Raw genomic sequence first — 26,480 nt, 5'->3', positions numbered from 1 at the left:
ATATTCTAGTCCTCTTGAAATAAATGCTAACATTGCATTTACCTTCCTCACCTTGAACTCCACCTGCAAATTAACCTTTAGAGAATGCTGTACAAAGTGTCCCAAGTTCCTTTGCACCTCAGATTTCTGTATTTTCTCTCCATTTAGAAAACAGTCAACCATTTCTTCCACCAATTTGCATGACCATACACTTCCCAACATTGTGTTCCATATCATTTCTTTACCCATTCTCCTAATCTGTCTAAATCCTTTTGTGGCCTCTCTACTTCCTCAAAGCTACTTCCCTTACACCTATCTTCATATCATCTGCAAATTTTGCAACAGAGCCATCAATTCTATCATCAAGATCATTGACATATAACGTAAAAAGAATCGGTTCCAATACAGACCCCTGTGGAACTCTGCTAGTCATCATCAGCCAGTAGAAAAGGCTCCCTTTATTCCCACTCTTTGTCTCTTGCCCATCAACACTGCTTTATTCATGTTAGAATCTTTAATACCATGGGCTCATGGCTTGTTAAGCAGCCTCTGTGTGGCACCTTGTCAAAGGCCTTCTGAAATTCCAACAGATTTGTCAGCCAATGTTTTCCCATGAGGAAATCATGCTGACTAAGGCCTATTTTATCATGTGCCTCCCAAGTATCCTGATCTCATCCTTAATAATAGACTCCATCTTCTCAACCACTGAGGTCAGACTAACTGGCCTATAGTTTCCTTCCTTCTGTCTCTCTCTCTCTTTTTGAAGAGTGGAGTGACATTTGAAATTTTCAGTATTCCAGAACCATTCCAGAATATAGTGATTCTTGCAAGATTATTCTTAATTCTCCATGATCTCCTCAGCTACTTCTTTCAGAACTCTGGGGTGTACACCATCTGGTCCAGGTGATTTATCTACCTTCAAAGCTTTCCGTTTCCCAAGAAGCTTCTCTCTAGTAATGATAACTTCACACACTTCATGCCTCCTGACACCTGGAACTTCCATTATACTGTTAGTGTCTTCCTCAGTGAAGACTGGTGCAAAATACTTAATCAGTTTGTCCACTATTTCATTGTACCCCATTACTACCTCTCCAGCATCGTTTTCCAGTGGTCTGATATCCACTCTTGTCTTTCTTTTGCACTTTATGTATCTGAAGAAACTTTTGGTGTCCTCTTTAATACTGTTGGGTAGCTTACTTTCATATTCCATCTTTAACTTAATAACTTTTTTAGTTGCCTTCTGTTGGTTTTTTAAAGCTTCCCGGTCCTTTATTTCTGGCTAATTTTTGCTCTATTGCATGCACTCTCTTTGGCTTTGTCAGCCACAGCTGTCATCTTTCCTTAAGAATACTACTTCCTCTTTGGGATGTATATCTCCTGCACCTTCCACTAATTTTTTTACACAGTAGAATTTTCTCCAAGTTTCCCTTCAAAGTCCTGTTTATCTATTTCTTGTAAGCTTTATCGTGATTTGGTTTGCTGGCGATCAGATTAAAGGTATTTGCTGTGGCTATTCATGTACTGAACTAGTAAAGCACCCACATATCTGTGCAAAAATAAGCTACTGAAGAAATTCAGTAAGATAGGCAGCATCTATGGAGGGAAATAGACTGTCAATGTCTCAGCAATCTCTATTGCTGTTTCTCTCTGCTGCTGCTTGTAGAACAGCTACCCTGCACTGGATTGCCATGATTCCTTTTCTGGAATCCATTTCTCCCTGCTTAGCATTGCTATTGTAAGAGTGACTTTTCCAAACAAAAGGAAGCCAACCATTTTAATTCCTATCTGAACTCCCGTTCTGACATATCTGTCCATGGCCCCCTCTTTTGACACAATGAGACCTTTCTCAGATGGAGGAGCAACACCTCATATTTCATGTAGGTGGGCTCCAACTTGATGGCATGAACAGTGATTTCTCCTTCCAGAGTTTTTTTCCCTCCCTCTTCACACTACTTCTTTTCCCCACTCTAGCCTCTTACCTCTTCTCACCTGCCTTATCACCTCCCCTGGTGTCCCTCCTCTTTCCCTTTCTCCCATGGTCCATTCTCCTCGTACATCAGATTCCTTCTTTGCCAGCCATTTATTTTTCCTATCATCAGGCTTCACCTGTTAACTTCTAGCTATTCTAGGAGTATGCTAATACCTGCTGTGTATTCAAAACTATGATTAAATGAGGTACATTTTTTTTAAAGCTGCATCATATTGCTTAGAGTGTGCATGTTCTCTCTGTTAAAACATACAGCAAACTGGATAGCTTACGGTTGATTGTTTTCTCCTAAGGCGCCATCATTTTATTGGGAATTGGAAATTGTTTCGTATGGAGACACAGATGACGACAGTGGCCCCATTGTGTCTTTTGGATTTGCAACAGAAGCTGAGAAAAGGGATGGAGCTTGGACAAATCCAGTTGGAACCTGCCTCTTCCACAAGTACGTGCCTTTGAACTGTCAATTTACAGCGAATTGTTTAGAAAACAAGGGATGACTTAACCTTAGTTTCACTTTCCTTGCTATCATCGATGCTGACGTTGGTAGATAATTTGATTAAATTCGGTATTAAAACTTGAGCATAAAAAGTTAGGATAAACCATTTTCATTTTAATTATTTATTTGAATGCGTAGTACTTTGTCCAAACAGGTAGTGGGTGAATATTTCCATCATTATTCAGTATTCCTCCTCTTATCTGTTTTTCATACCCTTAACTTTTCTATACTGTGCTCTTTCCCCTGTTATGTCATAAATAAGTAGTTTTTATATTCATGGCACACATCAAGAAGCTTCTCAAGTCATTTGCTGAAAAGACTGTAAGTGATGGAATGATGACTCACAGATGCATTGAAAGAAAAAATATTCCTGAAGCTTCTGCTTATGTTATTTTTTCTGGCAGAAGTTCCACATTCGACATGTTGGAGTATTTTGGCCTCATTTCTGTTAGTTGAATCAATCTACTGCATATCAATTTGTGAAACTCCCACATTTTAGCAATGCAGAATCAGAACTGTTTCAGCAAACACTGAGTCTGTGCCATCTCTGTGTGAGCACTTCCCTCAGCCTTGCAAATTCTGTCCTTTCCAGCACAAAGTTGACGATTGATTCCTCATGTCACTTTTCATCCATATATCACATATATCACATCAGGGTGATTATGGGAAGTTAAAAGGGGAAGCTAAACAGAAAATAAGAGTGGCAAACAGCAGAGCATAAGACTAGACTTTCAGCAGGTAAAAAGGTATGCAAAAATATTCTGTAGACATGTAAACAGGGAAAGTGTTTTTAAAGGGACATTTAGAGACCTAGTTAGAAATTTAACTCATTGATGCAGTTGTGATAGTAATACTACCCATCTTCAAAGGGATTAATCATTATCAACCAATTATCTTACCAGCGTCCGAGATATGGAGGGGAATTGGGAGTACCAGGATGAAACCCATGCAGTCATAGGCACAATGTGCAAAATCCACAGAGTGAACACTGAAGGTTGGAATTGAACCCAATGTGCTGGAGATATGAGGCAGCAGCACTTTCTGCTCTTCTGCCCATGTTTCCTTGTGGAAAAAAAATATATATATGATTTCCCTTTCAATACTGCTCATCAGTATCCTTCCAGTACTGGTGGTCTATGGAATATTTCCAGTAGCATGATCATACCTCTCTTTTACTTCTAAAGAAATAGATTTGCCTTTGATTACAGTGCATCAGTTTTCTTCAGTACTCAACTTCTCCCCTTAATCAATATTGCTGTTTTCTTTCCTGAACATCTGGTAACCAAGAATATTTAAAATCTAGTCTGCTTTTTTTTTAGTCAGGTTACTATTACTAGTACAACATTGTAATTCCAAATAATTGATCCTTAAATTAATTTGATTCTTGCATTACCTTCCAGTACTCTTTCTTAATTTGTTTCTGTCCACAATTTATTCTGGTGCTATTTATTACTCCCAATTCTTTTTGTACTTTTTTTCATTTATCATGCCGGCTTTCTATCCCAAAAAGATTAAACAAATACATTGTGCAAGAAGTATTCCGGAGATTACTATCTTTCAAACCCTGTTATTTATTCTCTTTCTAATGTTCAAACAATACTTTCCATCTGTATTTTGTACCTTATTGGTACTGTTGTGGACTGTGACCTTCAGTTCTTTTTACCCTCCAGCATTTCCTGTGGTTGTTCAGTGGCACCAGGAAAGCAAAATGCCTTCTGGAAATATCTTCTGCAGCCACAGGAGTCCCTGTCCACTCTTAAATCATAGAATCCCTTATAACTGATGCTGTCTTTACCTCCTTCTCCCAGCCTGTACAGTGGAATGACCCACGTTGCTTTGGTTGAAATGGGTGGAGGATACTCTTCTATCAGCATCCAGAAATTAAAACTGGTTAGAGAGTAGAGTACTCTTGGGACTCTTATTTTGCCATTTGTCCATCACCTATTCAGTGTCTTCCTGTGCTGTCAAGCTCTGGAGTAACCACTTAGGGAAATGCACTGGGTCTTGTTGATGGACCACTGTGTCACTGGAGGTTACTCAAGCTTCAGAAACTACAGCTTGGGCTCCTCCAGCTGATGATGCTTTCTAGTAACTTTTTTTAAATCCTTGTCTCTTTAAATCTAATACATTTTTAAAATTACCCATGCTTTTCTTCATATACATCTTTTAAACTCATCAGGACTTACTTGCCATGTTCGTTTGGAAGGACTTGCTGTAAGTAGTGTTTATAGAACAAGAAAATCTAGTGTACTACTTTTCTGTTTCTGCAGCAACGGGAGAGCTGTGCATTACAACGGATCCAGTCTGCTGCAGTGGAAGAGTGTCCGATTAGATGTCACCCTGTCACCTGGTAAATGGCAATAATATTTCACATTATTTAGTTTTGATTACTATTATTAGTTTAATGTATTTCAATCAACATTTCAGAACTGCTTCAAAGTGTCTTGACAGCTCCTAATTTCCTGGAATTTTAGAACATGATTGTTTGAATTCCTCTGCTCACACCATCAGAATTTTTGAAAGGGGGACTGCTGACATTTCAGTTTTTGGGGGAAAGTTGCTCAAGCTGTGGCAGGTTAGTTGGGAGCGGCGATTACAGCAAGCTTGTGGTCTTGCTGGAGATGTTAGATCAGGGCAAGGTCAGGACTCTGACTGGGCCCCTCAAGAACATCAATTTTCTTCATTTGAAGCCACTCCGTGGTTGCTCTGGGTTGTTGTCCTGCTGAAAGATTAACTCCCTCCCTACTTTAAGCTTCCTGGCAGAGGTGAGCAGGTTTTTATCTAGGATCTCCCATCTTCCCATCAATCCTGACCAGATTTCCAGATGCTGCTTATGAAAAGCATCCCCATAGCATGATGCTACCTCCACCATACTTTACAGTAAGGATGGTGCTACTCTACTTGGCTGATGCACAATATTAGATTTATGCCACACGTACCACCTAGTGTTGAGGCCATAAAGTTCCACTTGAGTCTCATCCAGTCATAAGACTTACTTCCACATCTTTACAGTATCTTTTAAGTGGCGCTTTGGAAAGCCTTTAAGGGCAGCAATATGCTTTTTGTTTGAAGCCATGGCTTCTTCCTTGTCACTCTTCCATAAATACCCTTTTCATGCAAGGCCTTAGGGATTATGGAACCACGTACTTCATCTCCAGAAGAAACCACTGACTTCTGCAGCTCACTCAGAGTGACTATTGGCATCACAATAGCCTCTCTTACAAGTACCGTTTTTTTTCCAATGACTAAATTTAGAGGGGTACTCTGACCTAGGCAATGTGGCTGTGATTTTGTATTTTTCCGCTTTCTCATGATAGACTGCACTGAGCTCCAAGGTATATTCAGTACCTTTGAGGAGGTCTTCTATCCTTCCCCTAGATTTGTGTTTCTCCTTTATCATTTCCCTGACTTGTCTTGTATGTTCTTTTGTCCTCATTTTGGTTTGGTCTGTTGAAAATCTACCATACTGTTGGACCTTGCAGAGAGAGGAGGTATTTATTCTTATGAATTGGCGAAAACAGGTGATGCTCCAATTTTCTATGTCAACAAATTGGATGAGTTGGTATGATAATATATTGCACCTAAGGAAACTCAGCATATTTTGTGACTTAGAGGCACAAATGACTAGGATGTACATTAATAGTAGCAGACACCTTGTTAAGAATTTGTAGTTTTATGGAGATTCTGAATGATCACAAGCAGATGTTTTCTGTTGTTTATAGGGTTTTCTGAAACCTAATATGATTCATCCAGCTGGTTGAGAAAGCACTCATATGGTTCCAATTCCAATGTGTTGTTATATTGAATAAACAGCTGTCCTTACTCAGTTCCTTCTGGAGCTACCAGAGATTTATATTTGGGGCCAGGTTCTCATTTACAGCTACGAAACTGCAACTTAGTGGTATCATTGCAATGTTAGGTTACAAGTGACACTTGGCTCTAACTCATCATCACATCTAATTCTAAGCTCTTTCTTGGTTTAAAACACTGGTAGGTAGATATTGGATGAGCAGATATTCCTTCAAATTGAATATTGTTTGTCTGCTACCACAAACTCTTTTCTCCTTTTTCCCTGCCTTTCTCTTTTTTCTATTACCCCACTCCTTGCTCTCCCTCCATTTGTCCCATTCAACTTTTCTCCCTCCAATTCTATTCCCACATTCTCTCATCCTTTATTTTTGTTCGTTTTCTTACCATTTTTCTGTTTCTTTCCGCCACTCAGTCTCCTTCTCTTTCTCCTACAACCCCCCAGCTTATTTTGTTATTCCAATTAATTTCCATCATTGTGTTAATAATATGCTCTCCTTCCATTTGAATGGTTTTTTTAACAAACTTTTGGGCTTCTGTTCTAATGTCTCCTAATGTCAATTAATTATATGGTGACAAATTTTATTCAGTTATGCTTCTGTGAAATGCAAATTCAGTATATTGTAGGTATTACATAATTACAGATTAACATTTTGACCCAAGTACAGGGACATGCAGTTCGGTTACTGTGAATATTTAAGTGAGTAGAAAATGAACTGATTTCCAAAAGTCATAAAGATGAAACATTATTTTCAACATTTTAAGCAAGATTAGTGTATTATTTTTGTTTGTACAATTTCAGAGTGGGGGAAAAAAGGAAAGGAGCACCATGCAAAAGTTTGGGCATCCCAAGAGATTTGAGCTCTCAGATAACTTTTACCAAGGTCTCAGACCTTAATTAGCTTGTTAGGGCTATGGCTTGTTCACAGTCATCATTAGGAAAGGCCAGGTAATACAAATTTCAAAGCTTTATAAATACCCTGACTCCTCAAACCTTGTCCCAACAATCAGCAGCCATGGGCTCATCTAAGCAGTTGCCTGGCACTCTGAAAATTAAAATAAATGATGCCCACAAAGCAGGAGAAGGCTATAAGAAGATAGCAAAGCATTTTCAGCTAGCCATTTTCTCAGTTCATAATTTAATTAAGAAATGACAGTTAACAGGAATGGTGGAGGTCAAGTTGAGGCTGGAAGACCAAGAAAACTTTTCGAGAGAACTGCTCGTAGGATTGCTAGAAAGGCAAATCACCTGTTTGACTGCAAAAGACCTTCAGGAAGATTTAGCAGACTCTGGAATGGTGGTGCACTGTTCTACTGTGCAGCAACACCTGCACAAATATGACCTTAATGGAAGAGTCATCAGAAAAGAAACCTTTCCTAAACCTCACCACAAAATTCAGTGTCAGAAATTTGTAAAGGAACATCTAAACAAGCCTGATGCATTTTGGAAACAAGTTCTGTGGACTGATAAAGTTAAAAGAACTTTTTGGCCGCAACGAGCAAAGGTTTGTTTGGAGAAAAAAAGGTGCAGAATTTCATGAAAAGAACACCTCTCCAACTGTTAAGCATTTTGGGGGGGGGGGGGGATCAGTTATGCTTTGGGCTTGTATTGCAGCCAGTCGCATGGGGAACATTTCACTGGTAGAGGAAAGAACAAATTCAATTAAATACCAGCAAATTCTGGAAGCAAACATCACACTGTCTGTAAAAGAAATGCTGAAGATGAAAAGAGGATGGCTTCTACAACAGGATAATGATCCCAAACACACCTCAGAATCCACAATGGACTGCCTCAAGGGGCGCAAGCTGAAGGTTTTGCCATGGCCCTCACAGTCCCCCAACCTAAACATCATTGAAAATCTGGGGATAGACCTCAAAAGAGCATTGCATGCAAGACGGCTCAAGAATCTCACAGAACTAGAAGCCTTTTGCTAGGAAGAATGTGCAAAAATCCCCCAAACAAGAATTGAAAGACTCTTAGCTGGCTACAAAAAGTGCTTACAAGCTGTGATACTTGTCAAAAAGGGTGTTACTAAGTACTGACCATGCAGGGTACCCAAACTTTTGCTTCAGGCCCATTTTCTTTTTTGTTATTTTGAAACTGTAAAACATGGAAATAAAAAATAATCTTGCTTAAAACATTAAAGAAATGTGTCACCTTTAACTTCATGCCTTTTGGAAATCAGGTCATCTTTTACGTGCTTAGCTATTCACAGTAACAAATTTTGACCAGGGATGCCCAAACCTTTGCATGCCACTGTTTGTAAAAGGGGGAAAATAAATCTTATTGCATGGTAGTTTTGACCTTTGCTTTGGGAACTATGACACAATTCCTACAAAGGAAAATCCATCATCTACTTTTCAGATGCCTCAGAATCATAAATGGTTCAATGCAATCATGTCCTTATTCTTCTAAACATCAGAGAAGCTTCTCAAACCACACCCATTTGTCTCAAGTATCATTATTCTCAGTTGAACTAAACAGTTCTCTTCTGTATTTTCTATTTGTTTGCTTTATTTCTTTAAAACTTTTCCATGTCTTCTATAGTATAAAGGTTTAAATTGTTATATAAAATTTCTATTCCAATTAATAGCTGACATCCCTTACAATTTTGCTGTTCAGTGCACACTTATTGTTTAAGGTATCACTCTTAGCAATGTGATTGGCTTTTTTTTCTGGTTCTTGTTTCAACACATATGATGTCGTATCATTCCTTCTGATAGGTATACTTGTTCCTTTGAGCAATATTGTGACCTCCTATCCTTTTCTACATTCTGTCTTGTCTATGGGACATCAACAATCTGCTGAAGTACTTTTTCAGCTACTGGGAATTCATAAATATTTTGCAGCTTTAAGAATGTGAGCAGTTTTTTTTTCATTCATTATGTGCCTTGCCATATGATGTCAGCGATCATGACCATGAGTCTTGGCAAATTTTTCTACAGAAGTGGTTTGCCATTGCCTTCTTCTTGAGCAGTGTCTATACAAGACGGGTGACCCTAGCCAATTTCAATACTCTTCAGAGATTGTCAGCCTGATGTCAGTGGTCGCATAACCAGGACTTGTAATCTGCACCAGCTGCTCATTCAACCATCAATCACCTGCCCCATGTCTTCACATGACCCTGATCAGGGTGGAGGAGGGATGACAGGGAAGGGAGGTTGTGCTAAGCAATTGTTACACCTTGCCCAAGGGTGACCTACAGGCCAGTGGAGGGAAGGAGCGCCTTACATCTCCTTTGGTAGAAGCGCATCTCCACTCCGCCACCCAAGTGAGCAATTTGGAGTGGAAGTCATGTCCCTCTCCTACCCTAGTACATGAACAATTAGCTCTGGTGGGGTCAACAAGCAACTAGATCCATTCGGTTGTTCCTTGTCTGTTTAACTAACCTTGTCATTGTTACAATGGAATTCACAAACTATGAAGCACTATATATGAAATGAATATATTTTTTTTGCTCTTTATTTCTTTTCCTCCTGATTTAGGTGATGTTGCGGGTATTGGATGGGAGAGAAGTGACGGAACTCCTCCACCACCTGGTCAGCCAACGAAAGGCAGAGTATATTTCACATACTGTGGTCAGCGACTCAGCCCCTTTCTCGAGGATGTGTCTGGTGGAATGTGGCCAGTGGTTCACATTCAGAAAAAGGTAATCCTTTCATTTTTCACTTATTTTTAAGCAGTTCATTTGTAACTAATTTGGTGAGTTTGAGGTTTGGTAATCCTCTGTTGATATTGCGAGTAACATGTGATCTTACTACTCTCCCTCGTGTTTCTATGGAGGTTTCAATACCAGCGGCGTGGGGGCGGGGGTGTTATAACAGCATGTGAATACTGGAACTGTGGTTTAATGGAAAACTAGCTTGTCTTGAACATTTTGTAAGCAGCATTACACTAGGTCTGAGTCTGGTTTATCATCTGAGTAGCTTTGAAAGGTAGTGTATTTTGCTTAGATAATCCTCTGTGAATAATTGGGAAGTTAACTTCATAGCCTTTCCTTGATGTGTGTAGACTGCTTCTTGCCAAGCTGGTAATAAATTCCCCTGCAGTCTAAAGAGAAAGCATCTGTCTTGCATTTGAGGAGTATCACAAGGATCTGTGAATACATAATACAATATTGTTTGTATCTTCAGCAAGGCCCTTGCCTTTCCTGAAATTGTTGCACAGATTTATGTTATAGTGTCAAGCTCAACAACAGCATCTTCAAATTATATAATGCCTTTAACATAGCAAAATCATTCCAATATGATACACAGATACATTATCAAATGAACGAAAACCTGTTGGCCACAACAAGCAACATGATGATAGCTTTGGTGAGCTAGTGTTTAGTTGAAGGAAATATCTGCAGTTGTGGTTGAGCAAAGAAATAGTCTGAAATTTTGGAGACATGAGAAAGCTGAGAGACAAGGTAGTGACCATAAAGTTGATGCTATGTTACTGAAGGGCTCAAAGAACCTCAGGGCACTATTGGAATTGGTGTTCAGACTTCATTACTGAGACTTGGACAGGAGTTGTCCACATATGCTAGCTCTTATAGCATGGATATGCTGTATTAAGTAATTCTTTTGCAGTTAGCTGACAATTAAACAACACAGCTGTAATCTGTGTGCTGTAGAAATTGATGAACCAGCATTGAGCTTGAATACTTTTAATTGTGTTGATTTTCTCACCCAAAAAGTAAATAGGTTTCATATTTTGTCTGTAAAGATATTTTAAACTCAACTTTGCTTCGAAGTTATTTGTTGCAAGCTTGAAAACCTAAAGGCTTATAACTATATAGTATGTACAAGAGAGCTGATTTTTGTCATCCAACTCAAATAAATCTGCACTTTACCAATTCAGCAGTCGTGCTAATCCCTGCATCTAAAAATTCCTTCTATTGTGGGTCTTGTTCTCGGGTGCCATGGTCAAACATAGCCTTTCCCTGAGTAAGCTCAAACACAAGCTGCTCTAAATTGCCATCTCAGGCTTTCAACAGATTCCCTCTCTTGCAATCCATCACCAATCTGATTTTCCCAATCCCCTTGCATATTGAAGTCCCCCATTACAATTGTGATATCACCCTTCATACATGCCCTTTCCAGCTCCCTTATCAATCTCAACCCCAAATCTTGGCTACTATTTGAAGGCTTATATATGATTCCCATAATTTTTTTTTACCCTTGTAGTTTCTTGACTCCATCCACAAAGATTTGACATTCTCTGACCCTGTCACCTCTTTCTAAAGATGTAATTCCATCTCTTACCAACAGAGCCACTCCACTGCCTATGCCTTCCTACCTGTCCTTTCGATACAGAGTATATCCTTTGATATTAAGCTACCAACTATGACCTACTTTCAGTCATGACTCAGTGATGCCCACAATGTCATAGTGACCAACCTCTTAATTGCATCACGAGTTCATCCACCTTATTCCAGATACTACACGCATTTAAATACAGCACCTTCAGTCCTGCATTCTTCACCCTTATGAATTTTGCCTCTGTGGTACAATTTAACTATTTACACTGTCTGCATTTGTACCCAATCATTGGTTTGTCCTTCCTTACATTCATATTACACCCATAATCTACTTGTAAACCTGCTGGTTCATCCTCAGCTCTATCATATTGGTTCCCATTCCATATTAGTTTAAACCACTCTCAACAGCCTTAGCAAATCTGCCTGCAAGGATATTGGTCCCCCTCGGATTCAAGTGCAACCTGTCCCTTTTGTACAGATCACACCTGCCCCAGAAGAGGTCCCAGTGATCCAGAAATCTGAATCTCTACCCCTTCCTCCAGCTACACATTTTTCTGCCATCTCATTCTATTCCTATCCTCACTGTCGCATGACACCAACAGCAATCCCAAGATTACTACCCTTGAGGTCCTGCTTCTCAGCTTCCTTCCTCGCTTCTGCATTCTGTGTAATTAATATCACACTGTTTTGGTAGTGTTCCCATGAAACACCATGAGATTTTTATCTACATTAAGGATGGTGTATACTTACTGCCTGTTACACTGCTGGTGTTTAGGTCCTATATTTCTGGCAGTGTTCAGGGCTTACTTCATCATGTCACTAGCTTCCTCTCCATTTTCACTACTGTAAGTCAGGTAGGTCCCAGATAGAGACTCAGGAACACCGTTGCACACAGATGTAGAAGGATTCTTCATTGCTGTTTCCATAATAATTTTGTTTTACCAGTCAAGGTTGTTAGCCCTGAGCTGAACCCCCCAAGGTTGGTGTATAAGGAATAAAAAAATTAAACTGTTATTTAAGACAGCAAAATAAACTTTAAAAAACTTCTGTCTTGGAAATCAGTAGTATTGGAGATCGTCTTTTGAATGAGGCATTAAAATTAATAAAAATCATATAACACAATTTTGAAGTTGTGCAAGAAAACTACTAGATGCCTGGGCAACATTTAAGCAAGTTCAGAATACAAGCTGTTCCTGTATGCACAGTGACTGCAGCATATCTTCTCTAACGATATAAATTACCTTACAAATATAACATAGACTTGAAAGGATTTTAAGCATCATGAAATCCTAGCTTTTCTAATTGAATATTCAATAACATTCGAAAATAAAGGAAAAATTTTTTAATGTGTTTGATTCTGTTGTGGAAAATCAACATTTTGCCCAATAGAATGATACCAAGCCTCAAAGATATTGCATCATTTTATTCTAATCATATTTTGCTGCAAAACAGCAAATTTCTGGATATATGTCAGTAATAATAAAGCAGATTCTGATTCTGATCAGATTCTCACTGTTTAATGATTGTTCCTATTTGCTTGTTTTGAATAGAATACTAAAGTTCGCGCAAACTTCGGATGCCGTCCTTTTGCTTATGCAGAGGGTCAAGCTCACCGGAATGCAGCTGACCTTTGTGTTGATCTAGCAGAAGAAATTAGTGCCAACTTTGAAGCTTTGCCATTTGCCATGGCTTCAGACAGTGATAATGACGCTGGTGCTAGTGTGGCATCAGATTCTGGGTCCCATGGACCACCCTGTCGAATTGCAGCAACTGGTGCAGCACAACAGCGTAAGTAATATTTTAGTTATGTTCTTGTTTTTATTACTTTGCTTATGCTGGTAGATTGTTTGCATAGATGATGCCCAACTCTGTCATAAAGATAATAACCAAGGCTCTCAGGTAAGTTTTTGATCTTGTATCTAAGTGACCTTGTAAGTGCTGTGACTGGGAAGAGAGGGGAAAGAAAGCAGAAATGTGGGAAGTTAAACAGATTGGTAAATTCCCTGTCCGTTATGGTGTTAGGGTAGTTTTTGTTATGGAAAAGGAAAGAACCTTGGAAACAGTTTTGAAAGGACTGATATAATAGAGCTAGTTCACAGTACATTTATTATCAAAGTATGTATACATTACACAACCTTGAGACTCATCTCATATCAGGCAGTTACAAAGCAAGTCCAAAAGAACCCACTTTTTTTAAAAGACCATCAAACACCCAATGTGCACAGGGGAACAAAAAACCAATCATGCAAACAATAAACACAAGCAAATAGAGTTTGAACTGAAGTCCACAAAGAGAGTCCAGCCACAGATCCTTAGTTCAGTGCATAGTAGAACAGTACCCTCGATTGGCCCGTCACTCGCCTTGGGTCCTGAAACCTTGACCTTTTCAATCTGCTCCAGCACCTAAATCATCATCAGAGCATCGAGTTTAGTTGCTTATCCTGCCACCTTGATTTAGCCTGTACCCAACCTTTCCAATTCAGCCGAGCACTTAAGTGGCTGTCCAAACATCGGGTTCAGTCACTTAGATATGCTCTGGGGCCTGGATCCTGCAGTCCCGATTTGGCATGTACCCAACCTTAATTGATCGAACCTCGGGTCTTCCTTACTTTCGGTGATGGGCCTGCTGTGTCACATCACCTCGGTTCTGCCACATTGAATTGCTTCTGAGTCCAAAGAGAAGTTACACGTTATTGTTTGTGATATTGTTTTGCCAGAAGAGTGATTAACAAAGTACTTTATTGTTTTCTTTGTTTCATTGACCACCAGCCAGAAGTCACTGAGAGTCACCAGTGGTCTTCAGTGACACTGAGATTACACATCCTTACAGAGTGTCAAAGCTTTGAGGAAGCGAGGTGGGAGAGTGTATGATTACAACAACTGTGAGAATCTATGAGCTTGAAATTGATATTGGTGGCTGATCTATCCCCTGACTGAGAGAGTGAAGTTGAGACAAGGAAGAATCAAATGTGAAAATGCTTGCTGGTGAAACAAGTTGATGAAACTTATGAGAGCAGGAAGAAGTCATCCATGTACCAGGAAAGGGGTGAGGGAATGGCCCTGAGTGGAACTGAAATTTAAGGACTATTCCACATGTCCCACAAAGAGATGGACTTAACCTGGACATATACCAGTTCCCATATTAACCACTTAATTTTAGAGGAAGTGACAAGCTGTTGTAAGTGAGAATGAGGCAAAATAGTTGGAGAGTACTTGTTGAGTTTCTGTTCCAGTGAGAATTAAAGGGACCAAGCCAATGCAGGTGTGTGAAGGGATTGGATGTTCTTGGTTCTGACCATGAAACTCAAAGCTCTTATAATGGTGAGAGATGTCAGAAGTGTCACAGCTATATGTGAAGAAGCTAGATAAATTGAGAAAGAAGAGTTCAGGTAGAAAGAAAGAACTTGTGCAGAACATGGGCATTCTGAATGGATTGGGTCTGCCGGAGCAGTCTTGCTTGTGGGAGGAACTACAGGCAAACTGTGTGGGTCTTGGAGGACAGAGGCCTGTAGGGAGAGATTCACCAGAGGGAATGAGATCAGCAACTTTCTGGGAAACAGTAGCTTCATGCTCAGTGGGGGCTGTGAGGAGATATCAGAATGCTGATGTTGAGTCTCTATGAGGTAGAGGTGATATTATGAAAATAGCTGTGTACCTTATCAGCAAGTTTGTTGCCATTGTGGGTTAGTCCTTTTTGAGAAGAGTGCTTCATGTTCAGAGGGTCGTACATTAGAATAAGTGAAGGCAGTGGAAAAACTGAAATGGTCGATTTTGCATTAGCATGTAGCTTTAAATGTATATAAAGTAGATAAGAGACCAAAGGAAGAGATTTTACAGATTAGGAAATCTGAAGGCAAGGGAAGGTGTCAGCAGTCTGGAGGAAGACATGGGAATGGAGGAGAAGGAAGAAGAGGTCAGCATTATATTGGCCTTGGATTTGAAACTGGGATGTTTTGGGGTATTGCTGACAACAGATAAGACTATAAGACATAGGAGCAGAATTAGGCCATCTGGCCCATCAACTCTGCTCTGCCATGCAATCATGGCTGATCTTTTTTTTTTCTTTCTCCTCCTCAACCCCAGTTCCCAGCCTTCTCCCTGTAACCTTTGATGCCATGTCCATTCAAGAACCTATCAATCTCTGCCTTAAATACACCCAACGACCTGGTCTCCACGGCTGCATGTGGCAACAAGTTCACCACCCTTGGTTAAAGAGATTTTTCCACATCTCTGTTTTGAAAGGACGCCCCTCTGTCTTGAGACTGTGCACTCTTGTCCTAGACTATCCCACCATGAGAAACATCCTTTCCACATCTACTCTGTCTAGTCCTTTCAACTTTTGAAAGTACCCTAACCCTAATGCTAACATGGGACTTGCCGTCTTCACCACCAACTTAACCTGCAAGTTAACCTTCAGGGTGCTCTGCACAAGGACTCCTAAGTCCCTCTGCATCTAATTTTCCTGGATTTTCTCCCCATTTAGAAAATAGACCACACATTTATTTCTACTACCAAAATGCATGACCGTGCATTTTCCAACATTGTATTTCATTTGCTACTTTCTTGCCCATTCTCCAAATCTGTCTCAGTCCTCTGCATCCCACCTGTTTCCTCAACACTACCTGCCCCTCCCCATCAATTTTCGTATCATATATAAACATGGCACCAACATCATCTAAATTATTTATATGCAGCATAAAAAGAAGTGGTTCTAACACCAACTCCTGCAGAAACCACTAGTCACTGGCGGCCAACCAGAAAAGGATCCTTTTATTCCCTCTTGCTGCCTCCTACCAATCAGCCAATTCTCCAACCTCATTGGTAACTTTCCTGTAATACCATGGGCTCTTTACTTGGTAAGCAGCCTCATATGTGGCACCTTCTCAAAGGCTGCCTGAAAGTCTAAGTATACAACATCCACTACATCCCCTTCATCTATTCTACTTGTAATCTCCTCAAAGAATTCCAACAGGTTCATCAGGCAGGATTTTCCCAGAAGGAAACCATGCTAACTTTGTACTTTCTTTTCCTGTGTCACCAAGTACTCAATCACCTCATCCTTAACAATTGACTTTAACATCTTCCCAACCACTGAGGTCAGGCTAACTGATCTATAATTTCCTTTCCGCTGCCTTTCTCCTTTCTTAAAGAGTGGAGTGACATTTGCAATTTTCTAGTCCTCCAGCACCATGCCAGAGTCTAATGATTTTTGAAAGATCATTTCTAATCCCACCACAATCTCTAACACTACCTCTTTCAGAACCCTAGGGTGCTGTTCCTCTGGTCCAGATGACTTATGTACCTTCAGGTCTTTCAGCTTTTTGAGCACCTTCTCTCTTGTAACAGTAACTGCATAAGAGGTTGAAAATCAGAGAGTGAGGTGTTAGGAAAGATAAAATTGAGAGGTAAAGTGGAGTTTTCTAACATTGTAACTTTCAGTAAGATGTAACCTCCACACACATTTTCCCTTTCCACTCTCCTTTCAGCCTTTAGAAGAAATTGACCCCTGAGGCTATTGCCAAACAGTTTCTAACTAGAGTCAGACATGTGCAGTTGTGTGGCTATTAAACACTACTGCGCACTGAGAGCACACAGTTTTTAGAAGAAATTGACCCCTGAGGCTATTGCCAAACAGTTTCTAACTAAAGTCAGACATGTGCAGTTGTGTGGCTATTAAACACTACGGTGCACTGAGAGTACACAGTTTTTAAGTAGCATCAGTTGTGTGCAATTGTATTCAAAGAGCAGTAATTTTTATCATTGATAGTTGGTGAGAAAACTGGTAAGACAATTCAGAATTAGTTTGCTCACTCTGGTTTCAAGCTTTCAGGCTTGGAGATCAAAGAAATGGCTGAGAGTTAGGAGCTATGAAGAACTTGATATCAGCAATCATCTTGAATGTTACAATGAAAATGAACATCAAAATCAGAATTGGGTTTAATATCACTGCCATATGCCATGAAAATTTTTGTTTTCTGGCAGCAATACATAGTAGTAAAATCTAAAAATTACCATAAGAAGTATGTATTAAAAATAAATAAGTTGTGCAAAAAGAGAGGGGAAAATACTGAGGAAGAGTGAATGGGTTAATTGTCCATTCAGAAATCTAGCAGAGGGTAAAAAGCTGTTTCTGAAATGTTGAGTGTATCTTCAGGCTCCTGTACCTCCTACTCGATGGGAGCAATGAGAAACGGGCATGTCTTAGGTGATGGGATCCTTAACAGTGGATGCTTCCTTTTGCGGTATCACTTTTTGAAGGTGTCCTGGACGCCGGGGAGGTCAGTGCCCATGGAGCTGGATCAGTTTACAACTTTTTGCAGCTTTTTCCAATCCTGTGCAGTGACCCTTCCATACCAGATGGTGATGCAACCAGTTATGTTGCTCTCCACAGTACCTCTATAGAAATTTACACGTGTCATTGGTGACATACCATTTCTCCTCAGACTTGTAATGAAATACAGCCACTGTACTGCCTTTGTAATTGCTTCAATATGTTAGGCCCAGAATAGATCCTCAGAGATGCTGACACCCAGGAACTTGAAACCCTTTGCACTTCTGATCCCTCGATGACAACTATTGTGTTCCTTCAGCTTACCCTTCCTGAAGTCTGCGATCAAATCCTTAGTCTTATTGATGTTGAATGGAGTGTTATTGCTGCAACAGCACTGAACTAGCTGATTTGCCTCAGTTCTATATGCCTCCTTGTCATCATCTGAAATTCTGCCAGCAATAGTTGTATTTTCAGCAAATTTGTAGATGGCTTTTGAGCTGTGCCAAGCTGCACAGTCATGGGTGTAGAGAGAGTAGAGCAGTGGGCTAATCACGCATCTAGTGTTCATTGTTAGCAAGGTGAAATGTTATTACTGACCCGTACAGACTGGTCTCTTGGTGAGTAAGTTAAGACTCCAGTTGCAGAAAGAGGTACAGAGGAAAGGCCCAGAGTTTGGAGCCTGTTAATTAGAACTGAGGACATGACTGTGTTGAACACTGACCTGTAGTCAATAAACAACAACTTGACATAAGTATTACTATTGTCCAGGTGATCCAAGGCCGAGTGGAGGAGCAGTGAAATTGCATCCACTGTAGACTTATTGTGGCATTAGGCAAATTGCAGGACCAGGACCTTAGGCAGGAGTTGGTTGTAGCCATGACCAACCAAAGCACTTCATCACAGTAGATCCAAATCCCACTGGGGGATAGTCGTTGAGGCAGCTCATCCTGCTCCTTTTGGGCATTGACGTGATGGTCACCCTTTTGAAGCAGGTGGGAACCTCCAAATGCAGCAGTGAGAGATTGAAGATGTCCTTGAACACTCCCGCAAGTTGGTTCGCATAGGTTTTCAGAGCCCTACCAGGTACATCATCAGGTCCTGACACCTTACGAGTGTCCACCCTCTTAAAAAATGTTCTGACGTTGGCCTCTGAGACAGAGATCACAGGGTCATCAGATGCTCCAGGTATTTGCATTGATATAGTTTTATTCTCCCTTTCAAAGCATGTATAAAAGACATTGAGCACATCTGGGAGTGTAGCATCACGGCTGTTAATGATGTTAGGTTCTGCTTTGTAGGAAGTAATGGCATACAAACCCTGCTGGAGCTGGCATGCATCTGATACCATCTCTAACCTTAAATGAGATTGTTTTTTTCACTTTTAAGATAGCCTTCTATAGGCCTACCTGGACTTCTTGTATAGATCTGGGTGACTGGTCTTGAATGCCACAGATCTAGCTCTCAGCAGATTACAAATCTCATGATTCATTCACAGCTTTTGATTTGGGTACGTCCAGTATGTTCTCAAAGGCACATAATCATCCACACAGGTGTTGATGAAGTCAGTGACAACTATGGCATTTTTATTCAGACTTGAAGATGAATCCTTGAATATTGTCCAGTCCACTGGTTCAAAGCACTCCTGTAAGGACTCCTCTGCCTTCCTTGATCAAACCTTCTTGGCCCTCATCACAGATGCTGTGGTCTTTAGTCTCTGCTTATACACTGAGAGTAGAAGTACAGCCAGGAGATCCTGGCCGAATTGTGGGCGTGGGATGGTACAAGTGTTCTTGATGGTGGTATAACAGTGTTCAAGTGTGTTGGTGGTAGTCCAGAGACTTCTTCAAGCTGGCCTGGTTGAAATCCTCCAAAATAATAGGGAAGGCATGAGGGTATGCGTTTCATGCCTGCTGATTCTGTTGCTCAGCTTCTTCTGTGCCTGCCTGATATTGGCCTGAGGTGGAATGTACACTGCTACTAGGATAATTGCAGAAAACTCCCTCAGCATATAAAAAGGATGATATTTGACTGCTGGATGTTCCAGGTCTGGTTAGCAGGACTGAGGCATAACTGCCATGTCTGTGTGCATCACAATTAGTTATTTATAAAGTTTACTTCACCTCCTCAGCCTTTAAAAGATTTGGAGTATGCAATCATTGATAGCATTGTATGAAGTCGTTCCATTATCTGTACTCGGTATCTGTGCTGATCTTGTTCATTTCCAGTCAATCAAAAGAACAGGGCAGGTACAGAAACACTAGATGAACTTCTCTTGTCGATAACAATTAGGAATTAATACACAGTTTTGTAGTACTGTAGTAGTATTGTAGTCTAATTTGTTCTGCATTTCATTTAAATACATAATATATTATTCAGTTGAATGATAGCTTGTCTTTATACCTTTTTAACTATTTCTTATAGCTGAAACTTTGGCCAGTTGGGGCAGCTCCTTAATTGGACCAAAATGTGCTGGTCCCGATATGTCCACTATATTTGTTATACCTTCATTGCCAATCTTTTGTGTTTCACGTATTAGGATCACCCGATTCCTTTAGCAATATTTTGTCCTCTGACAATAAATAATGTTATTTTTCATTCTTCTTATCCAGTTTGGATGGCTTGTGTTTTCCACATTTTGCTCTACCTGTCAGCTACTGTGCCACTCGCTTGACCCTACTATATGGTGTTGTAGTCTCTTCGTGTCCTTCTCACAACTTAATAACCCATATTTATATCATCAACAACTTTGGATGCAATAAACTAGATCCCTTCATCCAAGTTACAAATATAGATTGAATATAGTAAAGGTCCATCACTGATCTCTGAAGCACTCTGCTGTTTGCTGATTGCAATTCTGAAAATAACAGAATTATCCAAATCTATTCTCTGTTAGCTAGTCATTACTCTACCCCTCCCATTATCCACACCCTGTGTACTTTTAGGCGGTATCCTTTTTTGACAGTGCTTTCTGGAAATCCATTTACTGGTTCCACTTTTTCATCTGATTTGTCATCCTCCAGGAACATCTGCAGTTGTCAAACCCAATTTCCATTCATAAAGCCATGTTGGCAATGCTTAGTTGTCTTATACCATTCTAAATAAGGTGCTCTGCAGAAGGGTTTCAGCTCAAAGTGTCAACTGTACTTTTTTCCATTGATGATGCCTGTCTTGCTAAGTTCCTCCAGCATTTTGTGTGTGTTGCTAAATTACATACTATTAGCTCCTTAAAAATGAATTCCGTCATTTTGCCAATGAGACCAACTGGCCTGTAATGTTGTGTCACATAGGTAATTTGGGTTTAGGTATTTGATCCTCCACAATATTCCGCATGGGAATTTAAACTGGAGGTGGCTGTGGTTTTTTTTTACGAGGTTAAGTTGCGAGCTCAACATCAACCCGGCACGGTTGGAGAGCCTGCATGGGAGCGGTCTGTCACTGGATCAAACTTAGAACCTCCATTCTCGAGCCTGGCACTGATCTCAATGCACCACCAGCCAACCTAATTTCCCAATTTTTTTAAGAACTTGCCCAGAGGATCTTGGTATGCCAAAGCATCTATTTCCTCTGCAGCCATATTGGAAATTTCTTAAGATCATTACATGTTAGGATGAATGGAAAATGTATTTAATGAAGCTATTTTCTAATTATGTGACAGAATATGACAGTGACGCCTCGTGCCATTACAAAGTGGAATTGAGCTATGAAAATTTTTTGATATCTGGTCCATACTCTCATTCGCCAGCAATGGCTGATGATGAAAGCGATGATGATGAAGATGATGACGTTCCAAGGGTAAGCCATGATCAGATTCAGGATGATGAAGAAACTTAATTGCTTATTTTCTTTATAAGTAAGAAACTAAAAATATTAATGTCCCATCTCTAAAGCTTAACAAATTCTAATACATATATCTTCTTCATACTTTCAAATAATAGTAGCCTTGTCCCATTGGGATTTGTTCCCTCCTGCATTAAATTGCATTATTTCTTATTCTCCTATTTAAGTCAGAACTATTTTAAAGCGTAATTTTTTTTGGTGCATCGCTTTGTAACTGATTCTTCAGAGTTAATTCTATATGTATTACAACTGGTAGGTCTCAGCGGTATCATTTGAAGTCTGAAGTGAGGTGGTATCCTCTAAGTGTCACCCTAGCTGTTTTTTTTTCAAGGATAACAAAACAGTAAAACTCTACTAATCTGGCTCAGGATATTGATGGTGTGGAACTAACAGATTCTCCAAACTGTTAAATATTATTCCATTTATTAACCCAATGTTTTTAATGAACTTTTCAGATCTTACAATGCATTATAATAAATTTACCAGTGAACTTGCTAAGTTTAGACAGAGCACAGGAAAGGAGCCGTGGTCATTTTAAAAAATATGTGGGAACTGGGCCCTGGTGGGTAAAAAGAGAGAGAGAGAGAGCTAGAGTCCCAGCGAGTTGGAAGGGAGGGTTATTACTGGATACCAAACCATCGAGATGCACTCTTGCTTTATAGTTTGCATCTGATCTATTCATGCCTTTCATTCATGAGTCATTGGGTCATCCATTCACAACATGTGTATATTCCTGCTGATTTGGCCAGATTGCGCTTGATTTGGCCTGCCATTCATTCTCACCTCTGCACTTCTGTGGCTTCATGGATTGATTAACCTGGAGGCATTCAAGTAGCCATGAAGCCTCATGTAGTAAACCCACAAACAGGCCTGTTTCTGGAGCTGCTAGTGCCAAAGGCTTTTCTATGATAAAAGAAAACACAAAAACAGGTCAAACAGATGAAAATAATTTGTTCAACTTTAAAATAAACAGGTTTCTTAAATCCTAATCTATCAAATGTCAACTTAAAACATGAAATTAAAAAATAAGCCTGCACTTACCTTTTTAATTAAGATAGATAATCCCATTCAAATGAATGGAGTTGATCTACTTGCACCAAGGTGAAACCAACAGCCAGCCTAGGAGCAGTACAAAAGATGAGGTGAACTGACATCTCTCCTTTAACTTGGCACTTTCTTTCACAGCTCAACTAAGATGCAAGGAAACAGACAAACTGACCACCAAGGAGGACATTCCCAGCAGTTCTCCACTGAATTGTTAGTTGGGGATGTGCTCAGATAGTGCTTATTATCATTTGCATGGTTTATTTAGTAAGTGCACAAATGTATTAAGACCATAGACCATAAGACATAGGAGCAGTTAGGCCATTTGATCCATCGAGTCTGCATAATGGCTGATCCTTTTTACCCCTCCTCAGCCCTTCTCCCCGTAATTTTTGATGCCTTGTCCAATCAATAACCTATCAATGCCTGCCTTAACTACACCCAAAGACTTGGCCTCCACAGCTGCCTGTGGTAATAAATTCCACAAATTCATCACCTGGCTAAAGAAATTATTGTTTTAAATGGACTCTCCTCTATACTGAGGCTGTGCCCTCTTGTCCTAGACTCCCCACCATGAGAAACATCCTTTCCACATCTAAGTCTTTCAACTTCCAAAATGTTTCAGTGAGAATCCCCATCATCCATCTAAATTTCATTGAGTACAGACCCTGAACCATCAAATGTTCTTCATATGATAACCCTTTCATTCTCAGAATCATCCTTGTGAACCTCCTCTGAACACTCTCCAATGCCAACACACCTTTTCTTAGATGAACCAAAACTGTTCACAATACTCAAGATGAGGCATCACCCGTGCCTGAGAAAGCCTCAGCATCACATCCCTGCTCATGTATTCTAGACCTCTTAAATGAATGCCAACATTCATTTGCCTTCCTCACAACCAACTCAACCTGCAAGTTAACCTTTAAAAGTCCCTTTGCATCTCAGATGTTTGGATCTTCGCCCCGTTTAGAAAATAGTCTGCACGTTTATTTCTTCTACCAAAGTGCATGACCATGCCATTTTCCAACATTTTATTTCATTTGCTACTTTCTTGCCCATTCTCCTAATCTGTAATAAGTCCTTCTGCAGTCTTCCTGTTTCCTCAACACTATCTGTTCCTCCACCTATCTTCTTCATACCATCTACAAACTAGGCAAAAAAAATCTCTAAATCATTGATAAACAGCATAAAAAGAAAAAGTCCCTACAGAACACCACTAGTCACTGGCAACCAACTAGAAAAGGATCCTTTAATTCGCACTCACTGCCTTCTACCAATCAGCCAATGCTCTGGCCATGCCAGTAACTTTCCTGTAATACCGGGGGGGGTCTTATCTTGGTAAGCAGTTCATGGTTGGCACCTTGTCAGAGGCCTTCTGAAAGTACAAATATGCAACGTCCACTGCATCCCCTTTGTCAGGCAAGATTTTCCTTTAAGGAAACCATGCTATCTTTGTCCTATCTTGTCCTGTGTAATCTCATGCTTAACAATTGACTCCAACATCTTCCCAACCACTGAGGTCGGGCTAAATGATCTATAATTTCCTTTCTGCTGCCTTCCTCCTTTCTTAAAGAGTGGAGTGACAATTGCAATTTTCCAGTCCTCCAGCACCATGCCAGAGTCCAATGATTTTTGATTTACTATCCACTTCGATATTGTTTGCTAGCTTGCTTTTATATTTCATCTTAAGCTATCTGACAGTATTAAAACAGGACTTCAAAGTTTTTGTTTTATTTGCTTTACATCTTTTCATTTGAGAATACTGTTTGGCAAACTAATAGTGTCTGATTCCTGTGATTCCTTGCATTGTCCTTTCGCAGGAGGATCATTATGCACTTCTTGTTAAAGCCTGGGAAACCAAAGTCTTCCCTACAATCCGCAGACGATTCCGGAATGAAGCAGAGAGGAAGTCTGGATTGGATCAGATAAAGGGTGCGCTGCAGCTTGGTAGGTTCCAGTTAAACAGAAGAAACATTTATCAAATATTTCTTAATAATGATGATGACAATAAAATTTTGTATTTATATAATGTTTTTAAATTATATGTTTTTAAAGGTCCCAATGCATCACAAATTTATTGCTCAACCACATGCGTTGTTAGTTAGTAGCAGTGTAGAAGAAGCCTCTTGCAGAAAATGAATGAAAATGTGGGTTTGCAATGGTTTATGGAGGGTATACCTATGAGTTACAAAAAGTATAATAGCAAAATTAGTTATTCTAATAATTGCTGCCAAAGTCTTAATAAAGCCAGTCAAGTCCAAGAAAATTCATGGTTACTACACACATTTTCTCTGCAATGGAAAATCAGAGATAGGCTGTGTGGTTACTGGATCGGTCCCTTCTATTTTGGATTCTGTTCCTCATGAAGTGAGGCTCATTGCTTGAGTTTGGCTGAGATAAAAGCACTCAATTAAACCTTTTCAGAAGGTGTTGATGTGTTACCTGATTTAAAACAGAAAATGGCTGAAATATGATGCAGGCAAGTCAGATAGCATGTGGGAGCAGAAACAGTTAACATTTAAATCAATAAAATTTCATCAGACCATATGATGTTAATGAAGTTGAAAATCTGACTCAGTGTTGTTCTCAGTAGCCCTGAAGATTGGATTCCTTAGTATTCATTTATTAGAAAAGCTTTTCTGAGATTGATTTTGTCTTGGATGCCAAATTATGAAGTTGTTTCAGTCTTGGATACTGACTGAATTTGGTGACAGGTTGGTACCTACATCCTGGACAGTGTGGTGACAGTGGAATAAAATTGTATCAACCTCATGGTTTTTAATCAGAATTGCATTTAGGTGAATTGTTTCTTTGGATAGGTAGTGATGTGATTAGAAAAGTTTTAAAACCAAAGCTTTTTCTGCAACCCAGGATGTATTTTAAAATTTTTCTATCCCCCAGCAAACCGAACACGCTAAGATGCACGACACACTTCCCTATGTGTAAGTTTAATGATGTCTTAATTGTTCAAGTACAACTATTAAATTATAATCCTAAAATCAATAACTGGTTTTAAATAGGTATGGTGGACATTGCTCGCCAGACTGTGGAGTTCCTTTATGAAGAAAATGGTGGCATTCCCAGAGATCTCTACCTTCCAACCATTGAGGATATTAAAGATGAAGCCAATAAGTTCACAATGAATAAAGTTCGCAAAGGTATTTCTATTCCAATATTTGTTTATAATTATATTTAATTATAGGCTGGCAGGGTAGAGATACACCACAGAGGGTGTAAGACACTCCTTCCCTCTGCAAGCCTTTTGGTCACCCCTGGGCAAAGTTTGCACCTGCTTAGCCTCACACAGCCCACCTCAATCCAATTAAGACTGTGTAAGGTCATGGAAGCAGCTGTGGATGTTCGTATGAGCAGCTGGCGCAAATCACAAGTCCTGGTTGCGCGACCATTGATACCGGGGCAGACAATCTCTGAAGAGTATTGATAATGGCTGGGGTCACCGTCTTGTGAAGACACTGCCCTGAAGAAAGCAACAGCAAGCCAACTCTGTAGAAAGAATTGCCAAGAACAATCACGGTCAAAGACCATTATCATCTAAGTCATATGACACAGCACATAGTGATGATGTTATCATCATAATTATAGTAGAGTATTTGCTCTTGAAGTAGTTTCTGTTCAGTCTTTTTGGCTATTTTGTCTTTTATGTTTTTATACCTGTTTCATCAAGGTGAATTATACTGGTCATTCATCCATCTGTCCATCACAGGCAAAGCCTGCTTTTAATTGAGTTTAGTAATTGCCATCAAAATGACTACTATCTTTTTGATAGTAGTAGCTGCAATCTTTCTACTG

The 26,480-nt window shown here is 39.8% G+C and overlaps 1 protein-coding gene across 1 annotated transcript in view; it reads left to right on the top strand.

Moving 5' to 3' along the window:
- Positions 1-26,480, top strand: part of LOC132404022 (probable E3 ubiquitin-protein ligase HECTD4) — a 314,805-nt gene that overhangs the window by 230,844 nt on the left and 57,481 nt on the right. Inside the window, exons 47-53 of the mRNA XM_059987975.1 lie at positions 2,260-2,408; positions 4,733-4,812; positions 9,756-9,919; positions 13,066-13,303; positions 21,442-21,578; positions 24,491-24,617; positions 25,691-25,828. Coding sequence (XP_059843958.1) covers positions 2,260-2,408; positions 4,733-4,812; positions 9,756-9,919; positions 13,066-13,303; positions 21,442-21,578; positions 24,491-24,617; positions 25,691-25,828 — 1,033 coding nt within the window. The remainder of the gene's footprint in view (positions 1-2,259; positions 2,409-4,732; positions 4,813-9,755; positions 9,920-13,065; positions 13,304-21,441; positions 21,579-24,490; positions 24,618-25,690; positions 25,829-26,480) is intronic.

Source organism: Hypanus sabinus, chromosome 13 (genome assembly GCF_030144855.1).
Source record: "Hypanus sabinus isolate sHypSab1 chromosome 13, sHypSab1.hap1, whole genome shotgun sequence".
In the NCBI taxonomy this organism is placed as follows: domain Eukaryota; kingdom Metazoa; phylum Chordata; class Chondrichthyes; order Myliobatiformes; family Dasyatidae; genus Hypanus; species Hypanus sabinus.
This window is presented reverse-complemented; position numbering and strand designations above follow the sequence as displayed.